This window comes from Procambarus clarkii, chromosome 70 (genome assembly GCF_040958095.1).
Source record: "Procambarus clarkii isolate CNS0578487 chromosome 70, FALCON_Pclarkii_2.0, whole genome shotgun sequence".
Taxonomy (NCBI): domain Eukaryota; kingdom Metazoa; phylum Arthropoda; class Malacostraca; order Decapoda; family Cambaridae; genus Procambarus; species Procambarus clarkii.
The window spans coordinates 19032579-19058917 of record NC_091219.1 but is presented as its reverse complement, the minus strand read 5'-3'; the positions used below and the strand labels follow the sequence as shown (position 1 = coordinate 19058917).

Genomic DNA, 26339 nt, shown 5'->3' with positions numbered 1-26339 from the left:
TACATTATACTGACAACATAAATATGCATCTTGCAGGTCATTACTATAAGAAAATACTGTACTAGCCTTATGAAGTGGCTAATTTTATGGTGAAGACCAAGAGAAATGTTAAACAAATGTTACACTGACTGTCCCACCTTGTTACTGGTGTACAAACACAAAATATATTTTCAATCAACCACCATGTAGCTATAGTGCACTAGAAAAAATAGGCAGATGCAATGGCTCAACCTTACACAAGTTATAAATGGTATCTGGAGATGTAATTAAGCCATAATATTTTATAGAGATAAGCCTATGTTTGCTCTAAACAGATCTCTCTCTTCAGTGAGAGAGTATAAGCCTTAATCCCTGTGCTGCTCTTGTAATTATAGCCTGTAACACACCCAGGCACAAGAAATTAAAAAAAAAATTGTCTTATAGAAGTGTTCATTTGTGTTCCCTGATCAAGGGAAAAATAATATAAAAATCGTAGGTGGCATATTTTGGCCCCACTAGGGCGGGGAAGTCAGGGCAAAAAAAAAAAAAAAAGAGGCGTTGACAGAGCAAGCGTCGGAGGTAGTCTGCTCTGCCCAAGCTGTCAGGCAGGAGTTGCCACAAAGATACTGTATTATTACCTAATTATTTCAATGTCTTCGACTGATTTTTTCTCTGTTTTTTTGCAGTAATATTATTCAGTAGCATGTAATCCTGCTATTATCAGAATCCTGGTCATTTTTATCAGTCAGAGGTATTTTATAATATTATTATTGCTAAATAATACCAGTTAGGTATATAATTTGACATTTTTAGGCAATGCTGTGGTCACAAGCTGAACAAGTTGTTAGCTTATGCTATGTAAGCCAGTCTTGGTTGTTTACTCAGTACTGAGGCTGTCACACCCGGGAATGTTGCCCACGATTTTTTATTTAAAATGGCGTCTGTTTACAAGAGCCCTGAGGAAGCTGATGTGAACCCTGTGTAGCCGCGGGACTTTTTAAATCTTGTGCGGTACTCAAACACATCAATAGCTGTGGTGCGCAATTCTGCGACAGTTACTCACCCCGGCTATTGATGTGTTATGCAGTTTAATGGTTAAAAAGTAAACAAATCCACACAACATTACATCAGATGAAATCATGTAGTAACATTAAAACTACGATTCTTCATGTTTTGTATGTCATCTTAGCATTGTTTTTATACTGCCTCCTTATTAAACTTTTATGTAACTGGTAAGAGTTGGTGTCCAGGTTATGCATCTTTCACAGTCATTTCTTGCCTCCAACCACCATGAAGAACATGTTACAAGAAGACTTGTAAACTATGTTGTCCTGTACTGTAGTACCTTTGGGAAGATTAAGGGACTAAGTGACTGCAAAAAGTCATTAATTATGTAATTAAGAAATTATTTGAAAATGAGTTGATTGCAAAAATTCATTAATTATCAATATTTATTTATATTTCTTTGAATTTCATTATAGAATTGAATTTTGTATATTTTATTTTGTGGGGTCATAATAATAATTAGGATCAATCTGTTAGAATAATGATTATATTAAACTGTATTATTTACAAGTTGTTTTTATACATAGATGAAAGGTTTAATCTTGGTTGGCAGTGGAACAGATGTATCCCGTTTGTTGACCATCTGGATGGGATTTAGTATTGTGCGATGGGAATTTCCATTAAGTGAATTTTCCAATTCAGAATTAGTCCAGCAAATTTAAGATATTTTATCGATACCAGTCCAGATTTATAGAATATTTTCTTAATATTAATCAATTGGACCTAGCCCAACTAAAGCAATTGACACTACAGTATTTAGTAAAAGTCCAGGTTTGACCAAAGCATGAAATTTCCTTTCTTTTCATGTGTGTGTGGGGGGGGGGGCTGGATTATAAATTTTAAGCTACGTTATTGTGACATTCTGTGCATGCATTACTGGCCATACAAACTACAGTACAGTACTGTATATCTAAATATGAATATAGATTGTGATCTGTTTTGTGCACAGCTGGGGCATTCATAGATATTTTTACTTGATTGCAAAATGAGTAAAGGACACTAAACCATATTCAAAGTTCAAATTATTACAATTTATATCTGGCTATCAAAAGAAATGTGATATTAGTGACTAAAAGCAAGATGAATGTGTGTGTGTTTATGGATAACCCTGGCACTGTCATGGTAAAAGCTCTTGGTCAAACAAGGTAGTACTGTACAGTAATATGTATTCCTACAAACCAATGTAATTTAAAATTGCTTATCAATAGTCAGTAAATTTTTATTTTCGTAATCGTCTTTAAAAAGATAGTGTACAATATTTTATATTCCATGTCTTCCGTCATTTTATAATTCTTCAGTATTCTGGTTGTTTAGAATATTTTACACTACCTCATCTTTAATATAACTTATGTTAGCAATAAAGCAGCATATTGGAAACATTCTTTGTTAGAGCCATATATTTATTGATCAAATGCTTACCTGTCAGAAAAGAAGGCAATTTAGCTCCTCTTGAAAGCTGGGTCTATAGTATGGCCTTAGAGAGAGACATAAATAAATAAATAAAATTTAATCATGTGCATTTACCATGAAAATTTTCACCGAAATTGGTTTGAATTTGTGATACTGGACAGCTGTGTGCCTTATGCATTGTTAGTAAGACTGAGCAAAAATAATTTAGATGGCTTGGCAGATATATGCACATTACAGAGCAAAATAGGGAATTATTAACAAGAATCATTTAACACATTTTTGATGACGTGCTGTATTACAGACATTTTTATTACAGTATGTTTTTGTACTCATAAATTTACACCTGGAAAGTAGGTGTTTAGTGGGCCACATGGTGGGCAGGGCACACACACTATACAGTAGTGATGTTTGATCTTGAACCTTATTGTGGAATTGATATGTAACCCACAGTTTTTTATGTAAACAATACATAATTATAAACATTCATGTGCAGTAATCTGCCCATCCACTCATCCCCTCTCACTTCAAGGGTGGCACACCAATAGATCCAGAATATGAGTAATCAAAACTATTGTAAATTAAATATTTTTGCCAAGGCAGCAGATATTTGAATAAAAAATATCAATATTTCTGCACATGATAATTCATACAGCTCTCTTGTGAAGACATCCACAGTATTACATTTGAATTGTTTGCTGTTGGTATTGCAAGTTATGTTGATTTGATCTTCCATTACCTGTTTTAATTATATAGCACAGCATCACAATGTGTGTCCTATGTTCTATGCACTTCACTATTTTGTAGTTTAACTTGATATATTGTATAATGATTACAGTATAACTTAAATCTCAAAATATTTACCATGCACAACCCATATAAAGTGTTCAGTGGCTTAACTAAATGAATTTGGTGACAAACAGGAATGCAATGTTTACAAGATTGAATCTTTGACTTCACTGTATTGTGTAGAAAAATTAATGCATGTTAAATATAAAATAAATCCAGTTCTGTATATTGCTTTGACTTAAATTTGTTTTCAAAGATATTACAAAATTTGTGCAATTCATCCTCTAGTCAGATCTGACAATGTGGATTTCACATATACTGATAGTAGCTGTGAAAACTGCTTTTCATGGACTCTGTTAATAAGAGTAAAATGCATTTATACTAAGAGAATTAAATTATTTTGCATTGTACTGTACTTAAAGGTTACTATTTTGTATAAATTATTCTGACATGTTTCTGTATTGGAAGAAGTTAGCAAATATATTTATTGCATCAGATATTAAAGGGCCGTCTCTAAATATTTTCTGACCATAGGGTGTAAGGGCTTCCATTATCCTTGACATTTTCCTTTGCGTTGTGGCATCTCAGAAAGCATGTAAGATGCATAAATCTTAATGCATAGAATTTGAGCATATTAGAAAAGTATGTCAATTACAATTCTTTTGATGTACTGTAGACAAGTTTTTAACATTACCTTTGGAAGTTTCCCTGGTCACTACGCGATAGTGGTACTGTAAAGTTTGTGGAACTATTGGGTATAATTCATTTTGTGTTATGATATTAAGGGGCAAATAATGTTCCTCTATGGCAGATAGTCATTAATACAGAATTTTTACTCATGTGATATTTTATTAAACCCTTTCGTAAAAACTTTTAACATTTTAGCAAGGTAAAATAAAGACTGGCTAGAGAGTGCTTACAGAATACAATTCTTTAACATTACCTCCGTATTCCATTTTAAACAATATTATAGTACTGTAGCTAAAAAAAAAAAACTCCAATAATACATGACACTAAAAGTACATTATGCAAGTTATAATTAAGTGTGAAGACAAAGATGACATCAAGATGAACATAATAAAAATTTAAGATATAATAGATCCTAACAATTTTATATACAGTGGAACCTCGGTTGACGACTGCCCTAGAATACAAATTTTTTGGTATACGATGTTAAATCGTATACCGTTTCTGCCCGAAACGCTTTGCGTAATAGTGGCTTTAGGCATTGTATGTACTAGCTCTTATCTATAAAGCCAACAAACTTTGTAAAATCTCTTTATGTATGTACCTTTGCCTAAATAAAAATTATTATTATTATTATTATTATATATATATATATATATAAATTCATCATAAAATTTGAATTGGTGTACGACGGTTTACTTGAAAGACTACGTCTGTTCGTACACGTATGGGTCGAACGAGCTGCATGGTGCTGGGGGCACAGGGTGAGGCGCACTCAGTTTGTTTGCCTGCTTTTTTTGCCTTTTTAACATAAGAGTTTTTATTATATATCATGCCTTGGGTCCCAAGAAAGTCAGTGATAATGTTCAACCTAAGAAAATAGTTGTGAGGATGATGATAAGAGGAAAAAGAAGAGATCATTCATAGACATGAAAATGGGATGAGGGTTGTTGATGTTGAGTAGAGGATGTCCCGTCCTCATTTATTAAGAAAATGTGGCCAGTATGGGAAGAATTGCAAAGTTTTCCTGAAAAGTGTCACCCAAATCAAGCTGTTGCAGGCCTTTATGTTAAGCTTTTAATGATTATGTGATGTCTCACTTCAGACAGGTGTTACAACGTAAGGAAAAACAAGTGCCGCTAGACAGGTTTAGTGAGAAAACAAGCAGTGAGCCACAAGCAGGTCCTAATGGTATCCAGGCAAAGCGTAGGAGAGAGTACTCCAGAAAAATCATCAGTGCCTGACTCCCCTTCCAAACACCAACACCTCTCTTCCTCACCATCTTCCATATGCCAACAAGAGTCCACATTCAAGGTAAGATATACATACTGTATTGTAGCTAGTACAAAATGAGTGTTATTTGGTATAATATGTGTTAAGTTAATATTTTTGGGGGTGTGGAACGGATTAATTGAATTTACATTATTTCTTATAGGAAAATTCGTTTTGGTTGATGACACGTCTCTGGTAACGGATTACGATAGTAAACAAAGGTACCACTGTACTGTATATATATTATAGCCTCAATGATGAGAATATTGCTGGAGATTCTTAACGAGAAACTAGTTGGCTTTTATCTGGGCGTAAAAATATAATCCCAAGTAACGAGGAGTCTAGGGGTCTGTTCTATGCACACGTCTCTGTTATACCTGAGGGTATCCTATGCAGATTTTCATGAAAAATAATAATAGTTTATTTAAAAATATATATATATTAACATGATTCAGATTCCTTATGCTGGACAGCCAGCACAGGGTTTGAACCTATAACATATCTATTGCGAAGCAAACACTAAGTCCAGATAACTATTTTATGTACCACCCCTTTGATGAAAGGAAATGGGAGACATAATCAGTGTAGCTAGAAATGTGTAGTTTTAACTTAATAATTGCCAGTTAACATGTAAATAAAAAGTTATATGAAACTATTTATTTAATGTTTCAGGAGTTTGCATCCTGCATGTATTTAGCAGTAAGTACTGTATGCTCAGGCAATTTTTCCAATTTCATTTTCCTCTGATGGACGAGTACGTACTGGAGTCAAGGAAATACCAGGTGATGTACTGGAAGCTTGCCTGAAATGAAAAATATTTTCATTATGAACAAAGAATATATACCTCACATGTGATTAGATAACCTCCATAAGATATATTTTAAATTAATTGAATATGAAAAATATACAGTAATACAAATTAAAGTAGGTTTAGGGGTTAAACACATATGTACTCGATGTAGCAGAAAAAATACAAATTATGTAGAGCAATGTACAATTTAGAGTCAAAGCTATTTAAAAAATTTATACTGAATCAGACACCAAGAATATAAGTACTGGCACATGTAACACACTGCAGACAGTAAGAGAACAAGTTAGGCATGATGATAATGCAATATGAAGTGCACCTCTCATCTTGATCCACTCCTTCCTTACTGCCACAATGTACAGTATACATATACTGTACTGCATATCAATTTTTTTTTGGTATATCATTACACTTCAAGAAGCTCACAAGTAAAATAATGTTGATGGTATGCCACGGTGTAATATTTATATTGGCATCTTTGTTGACTGCCACACCCTCCCTGTCCGGCCCGTTGTTGTCGTGAGGGGGCTTGGTGGGTGGCTGCTGGAGTGTGATGCTCCATGGGACGGTCCTCTGTCCTTTTGTGGCCGTATGTTCTTGCTGCCCTCACAAATTCTGCTGGACGACTTTTCCTTATTTTCGTTTTTCTCTTCCCCTCTTCTTTTTAATTGTCATTTCCCGCCGACCTTTTGCCTGCTTTAATTATTCTTTCGGCCTTCTTTTGTTTTGATGCCCGGGTGTTTGAGGAGGCATACTCTTGCACCCGTAGAACTGTAGTACTCAACTTCTCAAGCGAGGGGACCCTTCAATTGTCAATCCTCCTTTCATCACTGAACCCGATCTCGACGGACTGACGGTTCTTAAGGTGGCGTTTGTGGGGCGTATACTCACGAAGCACCCCTAAAAGGGGGCCCCAGCAAGATCGGCAACATGTCTCTTGTTGGATGTCCTGCCTCTAATTGTGGCTCCGTGGTAGGTACGGGGCGACATTCGTGAATGAAAATATTACCTCTCGATTCGATGTCGCTGAATACTGTTCCTCTTATGACTTCTCAGGCTCATGGGGTGGGCGACCAAGCCCTAGAGTCGGATTGTGTTGGAAGACCGGGCTCTGTAGCCCCCGATTACACAGTTTTCACCACTTTGTGTTTGTCTCCAGGAACCGATGCTTGGTGCTCGCCCTGGTCACTTTCGTCGTTATTCTTTTCTTTCTCCCCCCCCCAGCTCTTGCTGGGGCCCATAACTCTACTGCTCTCTTGATTCATACTGATATTCCCTTCGTCCCACTACTGTTTCCATCGCTTGCTTATCCATTGTTCTGATGCCCGTGTTTTTGTGAGTAAATGGTATACAGTCTGTTCCATTTATCTCTCCCCAAATGTCCCGCTTTCCCTTCCTGATCTTAAGCACCTCCTGGACTCCTTGCTAGAGCCAGTACTCCTGTTGAGTGATTTCAACTGTCGACATACCCTCTGGGGTGATGTTCTGACAAACACCTGAGGCCGCCTTCTCGAACTGTTTGTCCTCTCTTCTTCCCTGTCTCTTCTGAATTCTGGTGAGCCCACCCATGTGGACTCTCGAACTTGCACCCTTTCCTGTCTTGATCTTTCTCTCTGCTCGTTGTCCCTTTACTTAGATCTCACGTGGCGGGTTCTTGATGACCTCCATAACAGTGACCATTTCCCCATCCTTATTTCCTTTTTCTCTTTTCACCCTCCCCTCTCCTTCCCTAGGTGGCAGTTTGCCAAAGCTGACTGGAACCTATTCACCCTCCGTGCTACTCTCTCTGACCTCCTCTCTGCCTCTTCCTCGCGCCCTCCTCCATTTTCATGACACCATCTTCGATGCTACCCTCCGCTCTATTCCTCGCTCTTCCTCCCGGGGCACGCGGAAGTGCGTTCCTTGGTGGAGTGCGGACTGTGCTCGGGCTGTCCGCTGTAAGCGTGCAGCCTGGAAGAAACACCAACGCCAACAGACAGCCGATTCTTTTATTTTGTTTCAGAAAGTAAGTGCGGTGGCCCGTAGGACCATCCGTACAGCTACGCGTGAGAGTTGGAAATCTTGCGTTTCCACCATTACGTCCGATACTCCTCTACCGCAGATATGGAAGAAGATCTGCAAGATTGCAGGTAAGTTCGTTCCAGATATCTCGCCAGTTCTTCACCTCTGTGGTATTCTTGTGGCGGACCCAGTGCAAGTCGTGACCGAACTGGGTTCCCACTTTTCTTCTGTTAGCTCTGGTTCTCATCTTCATCAATCCTTCCTTCTTCGTAAGCCCGTTCTTGAATCTCATCCCTTAGATTTCCGCACTCATCTCCGCCTTCCCTATAATGATCCTTTCTCTCTCTCTGAACTTCAGTCTGCCCTGGCCCTCTGCAGTTCTACGGCAGCGGGCTTGGATGACATTATGAGATACTTCGCCATCTCCCTCCTTGCACGTCTCGGTATTTACTGAGTCTGTATAACCAGGTCTGGGAGTCGTCGTCAGTCCCTGAGGACTGGCTCGATGCCGTTGTACTTCCTATTCAGAAACCGGGGTCTCTCAGGACATCCCCTAAGGACTTCTGCCCTGTTGCCCTCACGAGTTGTGTCTGCAAACTCTTTAAGTGTATGGTAAAAATTAGTCTGATGTGGTTCTTGGAACACCATCACCACCTCTCTCCTTCTCAATTTGGTTTTTGCAAGTGCTGTAGCACAACTGATGTCCTGGTGAACTTGGAGGTCTATATTCGTACTGCTTTTGCTGTGAAGACCTCCGTTGTTACTGTCCTTTTTGACCTGAAAAAGGCTGATGACACAACCTGGAGATACCATATTCTGTCCCAACTTCATTCTTTTGGCCTTCGTGGTAATCTCCCTCTCTTCCTCCAAAGCTTCCTCTCTCGTCGTTCCTTTCGAGTCAGGCTTGGTACCGCTCTCTCTGCCTCTTTTCGGCAATACGAAGGTGTACCTCAAGGTAGTGTTCTGAGAACTACTCTTTTTCTGGTTGCCCTCAATGGTCTTCTTTCCTCCCTTCCTTCTGGCATCTTCTCCGCTCTTTATGTCGACGATCTTACTCTTTGCTGTCGAGGTGATGATTCGCCTCTCCTTCAATGGCGGCTTCAATTTGCGATTGATGCCGTGTCGTCTTGGGCTTCAAGTTCTCTGCAACTAAGACTTATGCTATGACTTTTACTCAAACTTTTGGGGCTATTCTATGGGCAAGACACTCGTTTGTCTTGGTCGCCCCATATCTCTTACCTCCGAATTGAATGCTCTAAGGCCCTTAACCTACTTAAGGTTTTGTCCCATACTTCTTAGGGAGCGGATAGGTGCACGCTCCTCTATTTGAACTCCTCTCTCGTTCTATCTAAACTCGATTATGGTTGCCCTGCATACTCTTGTGCTTCTCCTATTCTTTGCTGTCTTGATCCTTTGCACCATACTCGGTTGCGCCTCAGCTCTGGTGCCTTTCGTTCAACTCCTACCCTCAGTTTGTACGCTGACACTGGCTTCCTATCTCTCCAGGACCGTCGTGATCGCTACTGTCTTCGCTATCTTGCACGGTCCTTACAGCATCCTCACTCTCGCCTCTATCATGCTTTGACTTTTACCCCTCCTGTAGTTCCTGTTCCTCTTCATCACCTTCCTCTTTCTGTCCATTTGTCTTGCTTACAAGATTCTCTTTTGGTTCGTATTACCAATGTTTCTCCTCGTGTTGTTCCGTCCTTGCCCCTGTAGAGGGTCCCCCTTCCCAAATTTTGTACTTCTCTGACCTGCATCACTAAAGCTTTTACCCCTCCTACAGTTCTGAAACGCCTTTTCCTTGAGCACTTTCCTTCGCACTCCCACTTCATTTCCATCTTCACTGATGGGTCTAAGTCTGCTGACGGTGTGGGCTACTCTGTTTTTTTCCTGACCACACTTATATGTGTCGCCTTCCTCCGGAGGTTAGCATCTTCACAGCAGAACGTTATGCTATTCTCTATGCTCTTTGTCTCCTGCTTTCTCGTTGTCAATCCTCCTTTGTGGGGGTAGTTGATTCTCGTAGTGCCCTCATGGCTTTGGGGTCCTTTAATCCGGTCCACCCAATGGTCATCGAGATTCAACATTGGCTGTTTCTTATCTCCAGTAAATTTAAGTCGGTAGAGTTTTGCTGGGTTCTCAGCCATGTTGGTGTCTCTTTTAAATGAGTGTGCGGATGTTGCCGCTAAGAAAGCTATCCACATTTGTCCCATCTCCCGTAAAGGTATTCCTTATTCCGACTTTTACGCAGTTATTCATTCCTCCATCCTTGCCCGTTGGCAAGGTTGTTGGTCTTCTGTTACTGGAAACAAACTGCATACTCGTAAGAGTCGTGTGTCCCTGTGGGCTTCCTCCTAACACCGTAACCGGCGGTGGGAAATGGCTCTGGCTAGATTATGTATTGGCCATACACGTTTAACTCACGGTCACTTGATGGAGCGCCGCCCTGCTTCTTATTGTCCAAACTGCATTGTTCCTCCTACGGTCGTGCACATTCTTCTTAAATGTCCTGGCTTCCAGGACGAGCGTGTTTCTTGCTTTCTGACCGTTCCTTGCGGTCAATTGTCCCTCGATAGAATTCTTGGTGAATCGGATACTTTTGATATCGTTCACCTTATGCGTTTCTGTTCTCGTATTGGCATCTTTGGTGATATTTAGCGCCCTCTGATTACTCCGCACATTTGGTGGTACTACATAGCCCTCCCGGTTTGGGGCCTTCTTTTGACAATTACTAACTTGTTGACTGCCAACATTAAATTAATGTTATGGATACTGTTTTTTATGCAAAGTTCAATTATTGAATAAGTTACAAAAATTCATATTACTAGTAAATATTTCAGCTTAAAAATGATCCAAAATGGAAGCAAAGAAAGTAAGATTTTGTTAGTGATTATGACCTCAAGTTGCAAGAACTTTAAAACCATTCTTGTTATACTGTATTTACCTATTCCATATTTATGAACAGAAACCCTCAATGTAAATTTATTTAAAGATTAATTATTAATGGTGAAATGAAATAAATAAACAACGATGTCCCGTTCAGGATATCTGTATGACTCACCTGATTCCGTCCGCCACAGCACTGTCAATCTTGTCTAAGTTAAATACAAAGGAGGCAAAAATTCGGCCCATAGTCACTGCAATCCGCTCCTCTGCAAAAGATTTTTGCTTCAGATTTATGCATTACCTAGCAAACTTAATCCTACAAAAATAAAAGGACTGTAAATCACCATATGCTTGCAACTGGTTGTGTCGTTGCCTAATTCCCCGCCAAACACACACTGAAACTACGACGTTGGTAGCTCATTTCTTGACGAAAACGACGACGTTGGCGCTCATATCTTGACGAAAATGAGTACCATATCCATTGGGACTATTTAACAACACTCAAAATAAAAATTGAATACAAAATTTCTAGGCCTACTCATTGACAACAAATTAAACTTCAATGATGCCCAAAATATTGTGCACAATTAGTGGCTTTATATAATATACAATTACTCTACCAATAAGTAACCACTGTAACATGTTCCTACATACATTTTATATATAAAATATAAGTACTATTTTTACAGTATAAAGTATATACAAAACATAATAAAAGTATCCAAAACTGTGGGCATATTTTTTGAAACTGTGGGCATATTTTTTGAAACTGTGGGCATATTTTTTGAAACTGTGAGCATATTTTTTGAAGATTTGCTTTTATATCTCTCACTACTTATTTATCTAAACTGCACACACTCATCTATCCATATCTCTCCTATGGTATCTGTACATAGGGTTCTAAGAACCACAACTATATGACCAATTATTATGTATTTCAAATAAATCAGTAGTCAAAACAAACTCAATTGAAGATACAAGAAGAACCCTTTTTAAATTCTGAAACCTATTACAGTAGCTATAAAATAACTTAGCTGTACTCACAATCTCATTTAGACTATATGATAGTCTTAATGGTCTAAAGAATAATAAATACTCCCCACACTTTATAGCTCAAAATTCCATAAACAATGAAGTGTAGGACACGAGTCAAATAATACTGTATAAGAATAAGAATAATAATAATAATAATGAGAAAATCTGTAGGAGCCATGATGAGGGTTCGATCCTATGTGGTGGGTGTTTCCACGCACATGCTCTTGCGACTAGACCACGACATGGTATAGGTACTGTATTGCATTAGGACTGAACACCCACCGCATAAATTCGAACACTTATCACGGCCCGTACGGATATTATTAGTGATGTAGTCACATTAATGTGATTACTCTCCGTGTATGGAATAATAATAATAATAATATATTAATAATAATAATAATAATAATAATAATATATTATTATTATTATTTTATTCAAGCTAATGTACATACATACACAGGATAAAATAAAAATGTAGGATTTACAGGCAAGTCAAGTGCAGATTAGTGCCTAAAGGCACTAATATGCAGACAGAAAACTGGAGAAATCAGACAGAATGAGCTAAAATCCCAACCCCCAAAAAAGGCAACATACGAAGTTTCATGAAGCTATCCACTGTCTGGGAGGAGTTGGCAGCCTTGTGAACTCTGTCCACGGTGTTGGTGACGCTCTTACTTGCCACAGCCGTCTCATTAACAAGTCTTGTCCTGAACCTTTTCACGATGATTTCCACCTGCGTCAATAGCTAAATTATTGTCTATACAGTATACCTCGGTCATAAAGTATTTGTGTGTATGTCTGATACCATACTACTTGTGTAAAGGAGGAAATGTATATGTTTATCTCTCAGAATGTTTGGTAATATGTTTATTGTTTGTGATGTGTGTCTATGTATGTATTAACACGATGTACTGAACGGGGTGAGAATAGCTTGAGCTACCTCATCCCTTTGTGTGTATTTTACCTCAATAAACTTATTTCAATTTCAATTTCAATAGCAAAATTCGTTAGTACTGTATACAAATTCAAACAATAGGCTCACACAAGATTTGAAAGCGAGTTTGAAACAAAATAGTAGATCCATATAGTTTGCATGCAATGCATAATTTATTTATTTACTAAAATACAACAGACTGACGGGTACATGCATCTTTATCTTGAGATGATTTCGGGGCTTAGCGTTCCCGCGGCCCGGTCCTCGACCAGGCCTTCTTTTTCGTTACACATCCCCAGGAAGCAACCCGTAGCAGCTGTCCAACTCCCAGGTACCTATTTACTGCTGGGTGAACAGGGGCATCAGAGTGAAAGAAACTGGTCATTTGTTTCCGCTTCCACTGGGGATCGAACCCGGAACCTCAGGACTACGAATCCGAAGCGCTGTCCACTTAGCTGTCAGACATCCGTCGATACATGCATACAAATATGTATGCATGTATCTTTAGCTTGAACAAATCATCTGAACAAATGGAGGATCTTTGACAAGTCACCAACTTCCTGTCCTCATTGGGGCAACTAGTGTTAGTAATTACCTAAGTGTAGTTACAGGATGAGAGCTACGCTCGTGGTGTCCCGTCTTTCCCAGCACTCTTTGTCATATAACGCTTTGAAATTACTGACGGTTTTGGCCTCCACCACCTTTTCACCTAACTTGTTCCAACCGTCTACCACTTTGTTTACGAAAGTGAATTTTCTTATATTTCTTATGCAGCTTTGTTTCGTTAGTTTAAATCTATGACCTCTTGTTCTTGAAGTTCCAGGTCTCAGGAATTCTTCCCTATCAATTTTATCGATTCCTGTTACTATCTTGAACGTAGTAATCATATCTCCTCTTTTTCTTCTAGCTTCTAGTTTTTGCATATTTAATGCCTCTAACCTCTCCTTGTAGCTCTTGTCTTTCAATTCTGGGAGCCACTTGGTGGCCTGTCTTTGCACCTTTTCCAGTTTGTTGATGTGCTTCTTAAGATATGGGCACCATACAACTGCTGCATATTCTAGCTACTGGTATAAATCTAACGAGATCTGTAATATATATATATATATATATATATATATATATATATATATATATATATATATATATATATATATATATCGGAGTACTGAGTCTCTCTCTAGATGGCTTTTTAGATCAATTAGTTCGTCTTAGTCTTTTACTATGACGAATATGTCATCTGTATAACGGCAGTATGCAGTTGGTTTTTGTCTACTGCTGAAGACTATCTTCGATGGTTCCCATATAAAAATTAGCAATAACACTCCTAAAAGGGAGCCCATTGCTACTCCGTCTATTTGTAGATACATGTCTCTTTGTGGACTGATGAAAGGCTTCATTTGTGCATGCCTCGAGAAGACTTCAAATATAAATATATACATTATAGCACCTGTTTATATCTTCTAATAGTGAGGTGGTAGGTGACATGGATGGGACATACATGGGAGAGTAAATTAAGAATGTTACATGTTGGCAGTTTATGTTCTTCTGGAAAGGTTCTTCATCAACAGGTACTTTAGTGAATAAAAGCAGTCACATCAAAAGTTAATAGTTTAAAATAAAAAATTTATATTTAGTCTGGATTGCTCATTAACTAAGTCTACTAATTCGCAAAGCATTTCGGCCAAGTATTGACTGACTGACCCTCTCGCTTCCGTCAGTCATTGCCTTGTTGACGGTGGTGGAGACCTCACGGATGGTGTTGGGAAGGTCCTTGACGGTGCCCACTACAAAGTCTCCCAGGTCCTCCACCACTTCTCCAACAGCTGAGGTGATCCGCGCTGCCGCCTCGTCCACAGCTGACATGGTATCGGACTTGAGCAGCCTGGAATTGGTCAGAGAAATGGTAGTGTTGGAGAGATCTGTGGTAATGTTGGAGTGAGAGGGTTGAGTGAAAGCATTGTGGGTGACGGAGACGGTCCAGAGGCAGTGTTGGAACTGAGTGAAAGGCTTAAAGAGACAAGTGTTGGAAATGAGTGAGGATTCAGTTGTTGTCACTTTAAGAGTGAAATGACAACAGCTGTAAGATGCTGACAACAACTGTAAGATGCTGACAACAACTGGAAGATGCTGACAACAACTGGAAGATACTGACAACAACTGGAAGATGCTGACAACAGCTGGAAGATGCTGACAACAACTGGAAGATGCTGACAACAACTGGAAAATGCTGACAACAACTGTAAGATGCTGACAACAACTGGAAGATGCTGACAACAACTGGAAGATGCCGACAACAACTGGAAGATGCTGACAACAGCTGGAAGATGCTGACAACAACTGGAAAATGCTGACAACAACTGTAAGATGCTGACAACAACTGGAAGATGCCGACAACAACTGGAAGATGCTGACAACAACTGGAAAATGCTGACAACAACTGTAAGATGCTGACAACAACTGGAAGATGCTGACAACAACTGGAAGATGCTGACAACAACTAGAAGATGCCGACAACAGCTGGAAGATGCTGACAACAACTGTAAGATGCTGACAACAGCTGGAAGATGCTGACAACAACTAGAAGATGCCGACAACAGCTGGAATATGCTGACAACAGCTGGAAGATGCTGACAACAGCTGGAAGATGCTGACAACAACTGGAAAATGCTGACAACAACTGGAAAATGCTGACAACAACTGTAAGATGCTGACAACAACTGTAAGATGCTGACAACAGCTGGAAGATGCTGACAACAACTGGAAAATGCTGACAACAACTGGAAAATTCTGACAACAACTGTAAGATGCTGACAACAACTGTAAGATGCTGACAACAACTGGAAGATGCTGACAACAACTGTAAGATGCTGACAACAACTGTAAGATGCTGACAACAGCTGGAAGATGCTGACAACAACTGGAAGATGCTGACAACAACTGGAAGATGCTGACAACAACTGGAAGATGCTGACAACAACTGGAAGATGCTGACAACAGCTGGAAGATGCTGACAACAGCTGGAAGATGCTGACAACAACTGTAAGATACTGACAACAACTGTAAGATACTGACAACAACTAGAAGATGCCGACAACTACAGTACTGTTACATGTTGACAACAACTGTTAATTGCTGACAACGACTGTTATATACTGACAATTGTAACAGCTTAACAACTGGAACAACAATTGAGCACAGGTAAATAACTAAAGAAAAAAACCAATTCCTACACCATAGTTAGCTTGCAACAGCTAGAATAATCTGATAACAGATCTTACAAATTACAAATTTAATATAATTAAAATAAATATAATTTAAATTTAAATTTAATTATTATAATTTAAAATATAATTTAATTTAATATAATTACAAATACTAATACTAGCTTATATCTACGACAAACTTAAAAAAATAGAACTACACTAATTCAATACAAGCATCCAACAGCCAGAGCAAACAATAGTAAGACCATACAAAAGGACCTACCCCTGGAAACACAAACCGAAACTGTCTCTATTTTCCGCTTGTTACAACTTGTAATAAAGTTGTTACATCTTGGCTTAACGTGTTTATGACGTATTAGAACGTTGTTACAACTTGCTATATTGGTTGTTATAACTGGTTAGGTGGTGTTAAAACTTGTTCGAACGTTGTACCAACGTCGTAGTTTCGGTGTGTGTTTGGCGGGACGTGACCTCTACAAATGGTCAGGAGAGTGGCAAATGCAATATTGAAAAATGTAAGACCTTACATGTTTGGCATAACAATACTCACACCAACTACCTGAGCAACAACACGACCTTGCAGCACATTGTAAAAGAAAAGGTCGTTCGAGAAATGGTTCACCAGTCATAAAAAATAGTTATTCAGCAAGTAGGAGCTGCGGTTGACAAAAAAATTATCAAACGTAACTTTGTGATCAAGAAAATAGAAGTGGGTATTGTATTGTATACATCGCCGCATCAACTGTCATACTGAGGGTCTAGGGATTAACATATCTACAAATCAGACACAATAGTTTCACAGACTTAAATGTATAAGCAAATTATGAGCCATTACTACTACATTACATCATTACTTTACACCATTACTCCTACATTACATCATTACTTTACACCATTACTACTACATTACATCATAACTTTACACCATTACTCCTACATTACATCATTACTTTACACCATTACTCCTACATTACATCATTACTTTACACCATTACTACTACATTACATCATAACTTTACACCATTACTACTACATTACATCATAACTTTACACCATTACTACTACATTACATCATTACTTTACACCATTACTACTACATTACATCATAACTTTACACCATTACTACTACATTACATCATTACTTTACACCATTACTCCTACATTACATCATTACTTTACACCATTACTACTACATTACATCATAACTTTACACCATTACTACTACATTACATCATTACTTTACACCATTACTACTACATTACATCATTACTTTACACCATTACTACTACATTACATCATAACTAAATCAATAATTTATGTTTTTAATATAATATAATAATAATAATTCAAATATCTTGTATACAGTATAAATATATTAAACTCGATATTTAAAAATATAAAAAATTACAAAAATAGTTGGGATTGTATGGACTACACTTCCCTACAACGATACATTAGTTGTATCATTTTAGTTGTTAGAGATTGAGAGATTTAGAGAACGAGAGTGGGTTTCGAGTGTGTGTTCCTCGTACACGTCACTGAAATTACCCCCATCAAGCACTTCCCCCTCTCTCTTTCAAGCCAAGATAATCGCATGGTCTCCTGTCTTGCTCCTTGAACCATATACCATATCACTGTCCCTTTCTGCACATATTCCCACCCTTTGTGTAGCTAATCAAATGTTTACTATGAACTGATTATCAATGGGAACTATGTCACCAATTGAGGGACGTCGACGCCTGCTCGTGAACGTGCCTGATTCAGTAGGCAGTAATATTTTCCACCCAATCCCATCTCACCTGTGTTTGTGGGGAGGGGGCCGAACCCTACAGTTATGGATCACTATACAGCCGGAGTTGAAATCTCCGGCAGGCTACTGTCTGGGCTAGGATGTTGACAGGAATATTCGTTCTCGCGGTCAAACGAAAACATACGTTAGTATGAATTTATAGATAAACCCCCCATCCTCATAGAGCAAATCTGGAAAACCGACGTTGATACAAAATTTATTCAGCGTTGATTCACATTATACGTTCATTGAACGTTACTCAAACATGTTTCACCCGGTGGGAGCCGCAAGCACACAAGCCAACCTAACAGAAACTCACGCGTCCACCAGGTCGTTGACAGGGTGAGGAGTGACGCTGACGACTGGTTTACGGTGCTCGGCGGCCAGTTGGGTCGTGTCCTCTCTGGCCTCCGGCTTGCCTGGCGCCGCCATCACCACCGTCGCCGCCGCCGCCCCCATCATTACACGCCACATAAACATTTTGGATAATTCTGCAATAATAAAACTAGAAGCATCAATAAAATACTGTTGTTGTGTAATGCTGATTACGCAACATTAGCATGGTTTAAGCTATTCACAACCTAACTACGAACTGCGTTTGTGCGTGCGTGTGTGTGTGTGTGTGTGTGTGTGTGTGTGTGTGTGTGTGTGTGTGTGTGTGTGTGTGTGTGTGTGTGTGTGTATTCACCTATTTGTGCTTGCGGGGGTTGAGCTCTGCTCTTTCGGCCCGCCTCTCAACTGTCAATTAACTGTTATTAACTACTAATTCCCCCCCACCCCCACACACACACACATACACACACCAGGAAGCAGCCCGTGACAGCTGTCTAACTCCCAGGTAATTCCCTCCCAGGTACCTATTTACTGTTAGGTAACAGGAGCATCAGGGTGAAAGAAACTGCCCATTTGTTTCTGCCGGCCCCGTGAATCGAGCCCCAGTCCATATGACTACGTATCAAGCGTGCTGTCCACTCAGCCACCGGCCGTGTGTGTGTATTCATCTAGTATTCACCTAGTTGTGTTTGCGTGTGTGTGTGTGTGTGTACTCACCTAATTGTGCTTGCGGGGGTTGAGCTTTGGCTCTTTGGTCCCGCCTCTCGACCCTCAATCAACTGGTGTACAGATTCCTGAGCCTACTGGGCTCTATCATATCTACACTTGGAACTGTGTATGGAGTCAGCCTCCATCACATCACTTCCTAATGCATTCCACCTGTTAACTACTCTGACACTGAAAAGGTTCTTACTAACGTCTCTGTGGCTCATTTGGGTACACAGTTTCCACCTGTGTCCCCTTGTTCGCGTACCACCAGTGTTGAATAGTTTATCCTTGTCTACCCTGTCAATACCCCTGAGGATGTTGTAGGTAGTGATCATGTCTCCCCTTACTCTTCTGTCTTCCAGTGTCGTAAGGTGCATCTCTCGGAGCCTTTACTCGTAACTCATGCCTCTTAGTTCTGGGACTAGTATAGTGGCATACCTCTGAACTTTTTCCAGCTTCGTCTTGTGCTTGACAAGGTACGGGCTCCATGCTGGGGCCGCATACTCCAGGATTGGTCTTACATATGTGGTGTACAAGATTCTGAATGATTCCTTACACAGGTTCCTGAACGCTGTTCTGATGTTAGCCAGCCTCGGGTATGCCGCAGAAGTTATTCTTTTTATGTGGGCTTCAGGAGACAGGTTTGGTGTGATATACGTGTGATATCTCATGTGTGACGTGTGTGTGGTATATCGCATGTGTTTGGTGTGTTGTGTGTGCGTGTGTGTGAGAGAGAGAGAGTGACTAACGACCTACTTTTCACCATCATATCGACTACACACACAGAACAGGCATCAGGTGAAAGAAACTGTCCATCTGCTTTTCTCTGCTAGGAATTGAACCCGGGTCCGTGAACTGTGTATTCCGAACGTTGTGTGTGCTTGCGTGCGTACGTGCTGGCGTATCTAATAATACGTACAGACGAACCAGGAACGTTGTTGTTTTTATAGATTCAGCTACTTGGAACACGTTCCAGGCAGCACGGGCTTTGGTGAGCCCGTAGTGGACTTACCTGGCACAGGAGCGGTGCGACCGTGCTGCTCAACAGTCCCTCATATAAAGACTGATGGTGCACCAACCTCATCACCATCTGGTCACCACTTGGTCCGGGAGACATCTCCCGTCACGCAGGGTGCAGTCGCGCCTCCACAGATCTCCAGTATCAGCTCTTGATACTGGTAATGGCTCAAAAGGGTCACCACTTACGGGCTATTCATGCCCGTGCCACCTCTTGGGTGGCTTAACCTTCATCAATCAACCAACCTCATAACAAAAGAACCGGAAATTCCCAAGAAGCTCCACAGGTTGAGAAAGATTATAATAATAATTATATACAAGGTATATATTTAATATTTTATTATTTCATTCAATTCACCATTTTATTTATTTCATTGTTTATTGATTTATTGAAGGTTGTATTTTCCAGAGTGTTTAGTTTGTATTATTTATTTAGTTAAGAAGAACCGAGCAGCAGTTGACACCCAACCGCGATATGCAAGTGTGAGGCAGTTTTCACCCGCTGGAGAAAGTTTGGTAGAAAGCGCCTGACCCTTGAGATGCCCACGATGACGTTCGCTAACTCTCCTGCTAAAGCATGCGTCTATCGCTCGTCATGTCAGGGTAAACACTGTTGAATCTATTGACCACGTCGACATAGTCTGGCCCCCTTGGCAAAGCGGTTTTCTCTAAGCCAGAGGTTCCTCCTGGCGCAGACAGGTAGCCTAGTCCATATAGCTATCTCATGACTTCATCCGGTAACGGGAGTCCAAGAGTTGGCAACGACTGAATATTTTGAATACAGTTTGAGTGTCAAGTTTCTGATGTTAAAGATCAATGTGATTTCTCAGAAAACAGGTTAATAGGCAATGTAGGTTAATACATATATCACCTGGCGAACAAGTACATATGACTGGGGTGGCGCAGTGGATATGTGCGCTTCGCTCGGTCACTCGGGTTAAGCACTTTTAGGTCTGGAAGTAACTGGATAGGTGGTCACAGACACAATCTCGCCCACTTTAAGCTATATGTATTATTGACAATATTGGAAAATTAAAGCTTTATGTGTATAAAATACATGATGGTGATGACCCACTTCCAGTACCCACTATGGACATGACCCTCTTCTAGTATTTATGATGGTGACGACCCACTTCCAGTATCATTGATGGTGACAACTCTCATCCAGTACTATGATGGTGACGACCCACTTCCAGTATCATTGATGGTGACAACTCTCATCCAGTACTATGATGGTGACGACCCACTTCCAGTATCATTGATGGTGACAACTCTCATCCAGTACTATGATGGTGACGACCCACAAAATTAATACCTTATTCCGGTTAACAAACTCACAAGAATCAACAATTTATCAGTTTAGACATCATTATTGTTGGCTCTGTTTCAACCACTTGGGCTGGAATGTAGAACGACGGTGTCGATTCATGCAGATCGGCGTTCAATCCCCGACCGTTCAAGTGGTTGTGCACCATCCCAAATCCTTATCATGATCTTTTCCATGTGCTATATAATCCTAATGTCTTGGTGCTTTCCCAGGTAGTTCCCTTCCCTTGCTTAGGACGAGAGGTGAATCGAGGACAGGAAGCCCATACAACTGGTTGGTCAGAGGTCCTCCTAGCCAAGGTCGAGGGCTGTACACATGACGTTGCCTATCTAGATACTGGTCTGACCCAAGTGACTGATCGAGCTATGCGCGACGTCATTGTACATACGAGGTCACTGTTTGAGGAAGACAGCTGGATACGTGAGATCACTTAAAATTGTATGACTCGTACGACTGGTGTGGTTAGCAGCTTTCCTAGAGGTTGTTGTGGGGGAGTGCTGGGGGACCTTGTGGGGGGGGGGGGTCGGCAAAAGGGACGGGACCTTGAGGGGGGGGGGGCTGGAGTTATGGAGGGGGACCTTGTGAAAGGGGGTGGGTGGGGAACAAGAGAGAGAGAGAGGTCACTGAACGCTCCCTCGGACCTTTAGCACATCTGCAACAATGAATTGTTTACTTGTGTAAAGGAGGAAATGTATATGTTTATCTCTCAGAATGTTTGGTAATATGTTTATTGTTTGTGATGTGTGTCTATGTATGTATTAACACGATGTACTGAACGGGGTGAGAATAGCTTGAGCTACCTCATCCCTTTGTGTATATTTTACCTCAATAAACTTATTTCAATTTCAATGAATTGTTTTCTTTTATACAGTTTTACAACAGCCACATGGCATTATATCTAAACAAGGGTGTTTGTTTATAGAAAGCTTATGGCGGGAAAAATAATTTAAGACGCGTATTTGAAGAGAAGTGCTTGACTAAGGTTTTCTAAATGAATACACATCACAATATACTCTGATTATAGACTACCGGTGTCACTTTTTTTTTTTTTTTTTTTTTTTTTTTTTTTTGAGATATATACAAGAGTTGTTACATTCTTGTACAGCCACTAGTACGCGTAGCGTTTCGGGCAAGTCCTTAATCCTATGGTCCCTGGAATACGATCCCCTGCCGCGAAGAATCGTTTTTTCATCCAAGTACACATTTTACTGTTGCGTTAAACAGAGGCTACAGTTAAGGAATTGCGCCCAGTAAATCCTCCCCGGCCAGGATACGAACCCATGACATAGCGCTCGCGGAACGCCAGGCGAGTGTCTTACCACTACACCACGGAGACTAAAACTTGACTCACTGTTCCTGATATGTTACTACTCGAGTACACAAAATGCATTTAGGTAATAGTGAAATCGTTCAATAATAATTTAAACACCGTTGTTGCACGTTATGTTTAATTTAGTACAATTAAAGTACTTAGTTTCCTTGATTCGTATGTTATTATGTTTCCTAGGCCAAGACAGATATGATTTTCTCTAATATCTAAAATTCATTCATTCATTTTCGTTACCCGGGGAGCCGGTCGGCCGAGCGGACAGCACGCGGGACTTGTGATCCTGTGGTCCTGGGTTCGATCCCAGGCGCCGGCGAGAAACAATGGGCAGAGTTTCTTTCACCCTATGCCCCTGTTACCTAGCAGTAAAATAGGTACCTGGGTGTTAGTCAGCTGTCACGGGCTGCTTCCTGGGGGTGGAGGCCTGGTCGAGGACCGGGCCGCGGGGGCACTAAAGCCCCGAAATCATCTCAAGATAACCTCAAGATAACCCCTTCCCTTAATCCTATTATGCATTGGGCAGACACACATAAGCCCGGGAAAAAATAAATGTAATGTAGTACAAGAAAATTAAAGCTTTTAAACAATTAAAAACATTAAAAAATCTCACTCATCCATTCATTTCATTCACAATAAAACATACAGCGTCACGGATAAAGGTGCACTGTGCACGACTGCTCCAGCAGTCATTAGGGGCCTCGTAGCCTGGTAGATACCGCGCAGGATTCGTAATTCTGTGGCGCGGGTTCGATTCCCGCACGAGGCAGAAACAAATGGGCAAAGTTTCTTTCACCCTGAATGCCCCTGTTACCTAGCAGTAAATAGGTACCTGGGAGTTAGTCAGCTGTCACGGGCTGCTTCCTGGTGTGTGTGTGTGTGTGTATAGTGTGAAAAAAAAAGTAGTTAGTAAACAGTTGATTGACAGTTGAGAGGCGGGCCGAAAGACCAAAGCTCAACCCCCGTAAAAACACAACTAGTAAACACACCACTGACCCACTGCTTCATAAGATGGCGCACAGTGCTTCTCATGCACCATCACACTCCAGCAGTGCTACGGGCTCACCATAGCCCGTGCTCCTGGAATTTTACATTCCAGGTAGCGAATCTTTAACAACAACAACATGCAGCAGTGCGCAAGAATATCCCTCAGCAAAAAATAAATAAAAAATCAACAGCAGCGACCCACCGCGTCGTAAGACCAAGTGTACAATGCACCCAATGTGTACAATGACAAGTGTACAATGCACCCAATGTGTACAATGACAAGTGTACAATGCACCCAATGTGTACAATGACAAGTGTACAATGCACCCAATGTGTACAATGACAAGTGTACAATGCACCCAATGTGTACAATGACAAGTGTACAATGCACCCAATGTGTACAATGACAAGTGTACAATGCACCCAATGTGTACAATGACAAGTGTACAATGCACCCAATGTGTACAATGACAAGTGTACAATGCACCCAATGTGTACAATGACAAGTGTACAATGCACCCAATGTGTACAATGACAAGTGTACAATGCACCCAATGTGTACAATGACAAGTGTACAATGCACCCAATGTGTACAAAGACAAGTGTACAATGCACCCAATGTGTACAATGTCAAGTGTACTATGCACCCAATGTGTACAATGACAAGTGTACAATGCACCCAATGTGTACAATGACAAGTGTACAATGCATCCAATGTGTACAATGACAAGTGTACAATGCACCCAATGAATTGTCATATACAAATACGTTCAAGCCATTCTTACAGTTCACTTCCACTCAGCTTTGGTTTCTTATCAAGCTCAAGTATGTTTATTGAGATAAGCAATAAATACATCTCAAAGGGATAGAGTAGCTTAGGCTATTTCTACCCCCCCCCCCCCCGGTTTCTTATCATATATCGTGTGTAATCAACCACAATTATTGCCCACTACCACTATTATCTTCCCCACACCAACCATGTTGAGGAGGAAAAACAGATCCTGCGTAACAGACTTACTCACGTTCCTTTGAAACAATAACCAACTTAAAAGGCCAAGGTTTTCCCAGCAGACGTGATAAGACTTCTTTAAGACAACTGATAAAGTGCCACGTAAAAGACTGACCGAGAAACTACAAGACAGAATCACTGACAGAACCAGACTGCAAAACCTAAGGTCACTGTAGTGACCTATTAAAGGGTCAATCTTTGTAATATTTATCAAAATCGATGAAAAGTCCCAAATCCCATCATCAAAATTTGTGTATGAATTAAAGAGAGAGAAAATGTACAGTGACAAGGATATTGCAGCCACCTAATAGATCTAATCGATCTTTACGGATAATCGAAGCATTGGGAAATGTTCTCCAAATTAAAACACTAAGAAATTATACGTGGGAGTAACATCACAAAGCCCAATTACCTCAAACTCACAATACAGCCTTACAACATATTGAAAGAATGAAAAATAGGGTGTTGCTGAACCCATTATGTGCCTCTAATGTTGTTTGTTGTTTTAGATTCAGCTACTTAGAACAAAAGTTCCAAAGTAGCACGGGCTATGGTGAGCCCTTAGTGGACTTACCTGGCACAGGAGCGGGGCTGTAACTGTGCCTCTAAACTTTTCCACTACCGCCAACAGGATAGGTATGGAATTCACTATCGCCCACAAGATAGGCGTGACGTCCATTACCGCCCACAGAATGGAAATAGGGTCCACTATCCGTCACAGGATGAATATGGGGTCGACTATTGCCCACAGAATTGGTATGGGGTCCACCATTACCCACAGAATGAGAATGGGGTGTATAACAAATGAACTAAACTGAAACAAGGGTGACTGGTCGACGTCCGCGTCACTCCGAGTCAAGTTAACCACTATTAGGCATCGGATGGGTGACCACGTGAACCGCATTGCCCATGGCTTACCTAAGGCGACCTTGATAAGTCTAGAAGGGGCTCCTCGCCAGACAATGGTATAGGGCCTACCAGTATATCCAGTCATTGAAAGCCGCTCAGCAAACAGGTGTTGCCATATAGAAAAAAGCCAACGAACCCAGGGAATAATCAAACGAACCTTCAACTTCAAAGAAAAGAAAGTGGTCATTGAGCTCCACAACATCCTTGTGCCTGGACAGCGGTATGCAAGCACGGAGACCTCACCTACATGGAGATTATTACACATTATTGGGGGCCTTGTAGCCTGGTGGATAGCGCGCAGGACTCGTAATTCTGTGGCGCGGGTTCGATTCCCGCATGAGGCAGAAACAAATGGGCAAAGTTTCTTTCACCCTAAGTGCCCCTGTTACCTAGCAGTAAATAGGTACCTGGGAGATAGTCAGCTGTCACGGGCTGCTTCCTGGGGTGTGTGTGTGTGTGAGGTGGGGAAAAAAAAAGTAGTTAGTAAACAGTTGATTGACAGTTGAGAGGCGGGCCGAAAGAGCAAAGCTCAACCCCCGCAAAAACACAACTAGTAAACACTGGAAACGGCTTAGTGCAGTGTGACTTTTCATCTTAGAGCTAAGTCAACTCTCGTATAAACACACCTACTATAAACATATGGCAATCACATTCAATGCAATAATTTGTTTATACAAAATAATATATTATACCGGGTAAAGTTGAGGGCCACGGGACAAGCAATTCTTTAAGCAAGTTAAGACAGTGATCATCTCATTGGAGATATTTTAAAACAATGAATTAATGAAAATAATGTATATTAATTCAGGCTACTTCTTCATAAGACACACCGTGACACACACA

At 40.4% G+C, this 26339-nt stretch overlaps 1 protein-coding gene across 2 annotated transcripts in view; it reads right to left on the bottom strand.

Moving 5' to 3' along the window:
* Positions 1-2536: 2536 nt before the first annotated feature.
* LOC123775268 (uncharacterized) overlaps positions 2537-26339 on the bottom strand; it is a 28595-nt gene continuing 4792 nt past the window's right edge. The window contains exons 2-6 of one of the 2 annotated variants that reach the window (XM_045770254.2): positions 18202-18373; positions 14571-14751; positions 12530-12668; positions 11073-11163; positions 2537-6001 (exon numbers count right to left, since the gene is read on the bottom strand). In XM_045770254.2, the coding sequence (XP_045626210.1) occupies positions 5914-6001; positions 11073-11163; positions 12530-12668; positions 14571-14751; positions 18202-18362 (660 nt within the window). In that variant the 5' untranslated portion in view covers positions 18363-18373 and the 3' untranslated portion in view covers positions 2537-5913. Of the gene's footprint in view, positions 6002-11072; positions 11164-12529; positions 12669-14570; positions 14752-18201; positions 18388-26339 lie in introns of both variants that reach the window. The other variant, XM_045770255.2, reaches the window with a different exon arrangement.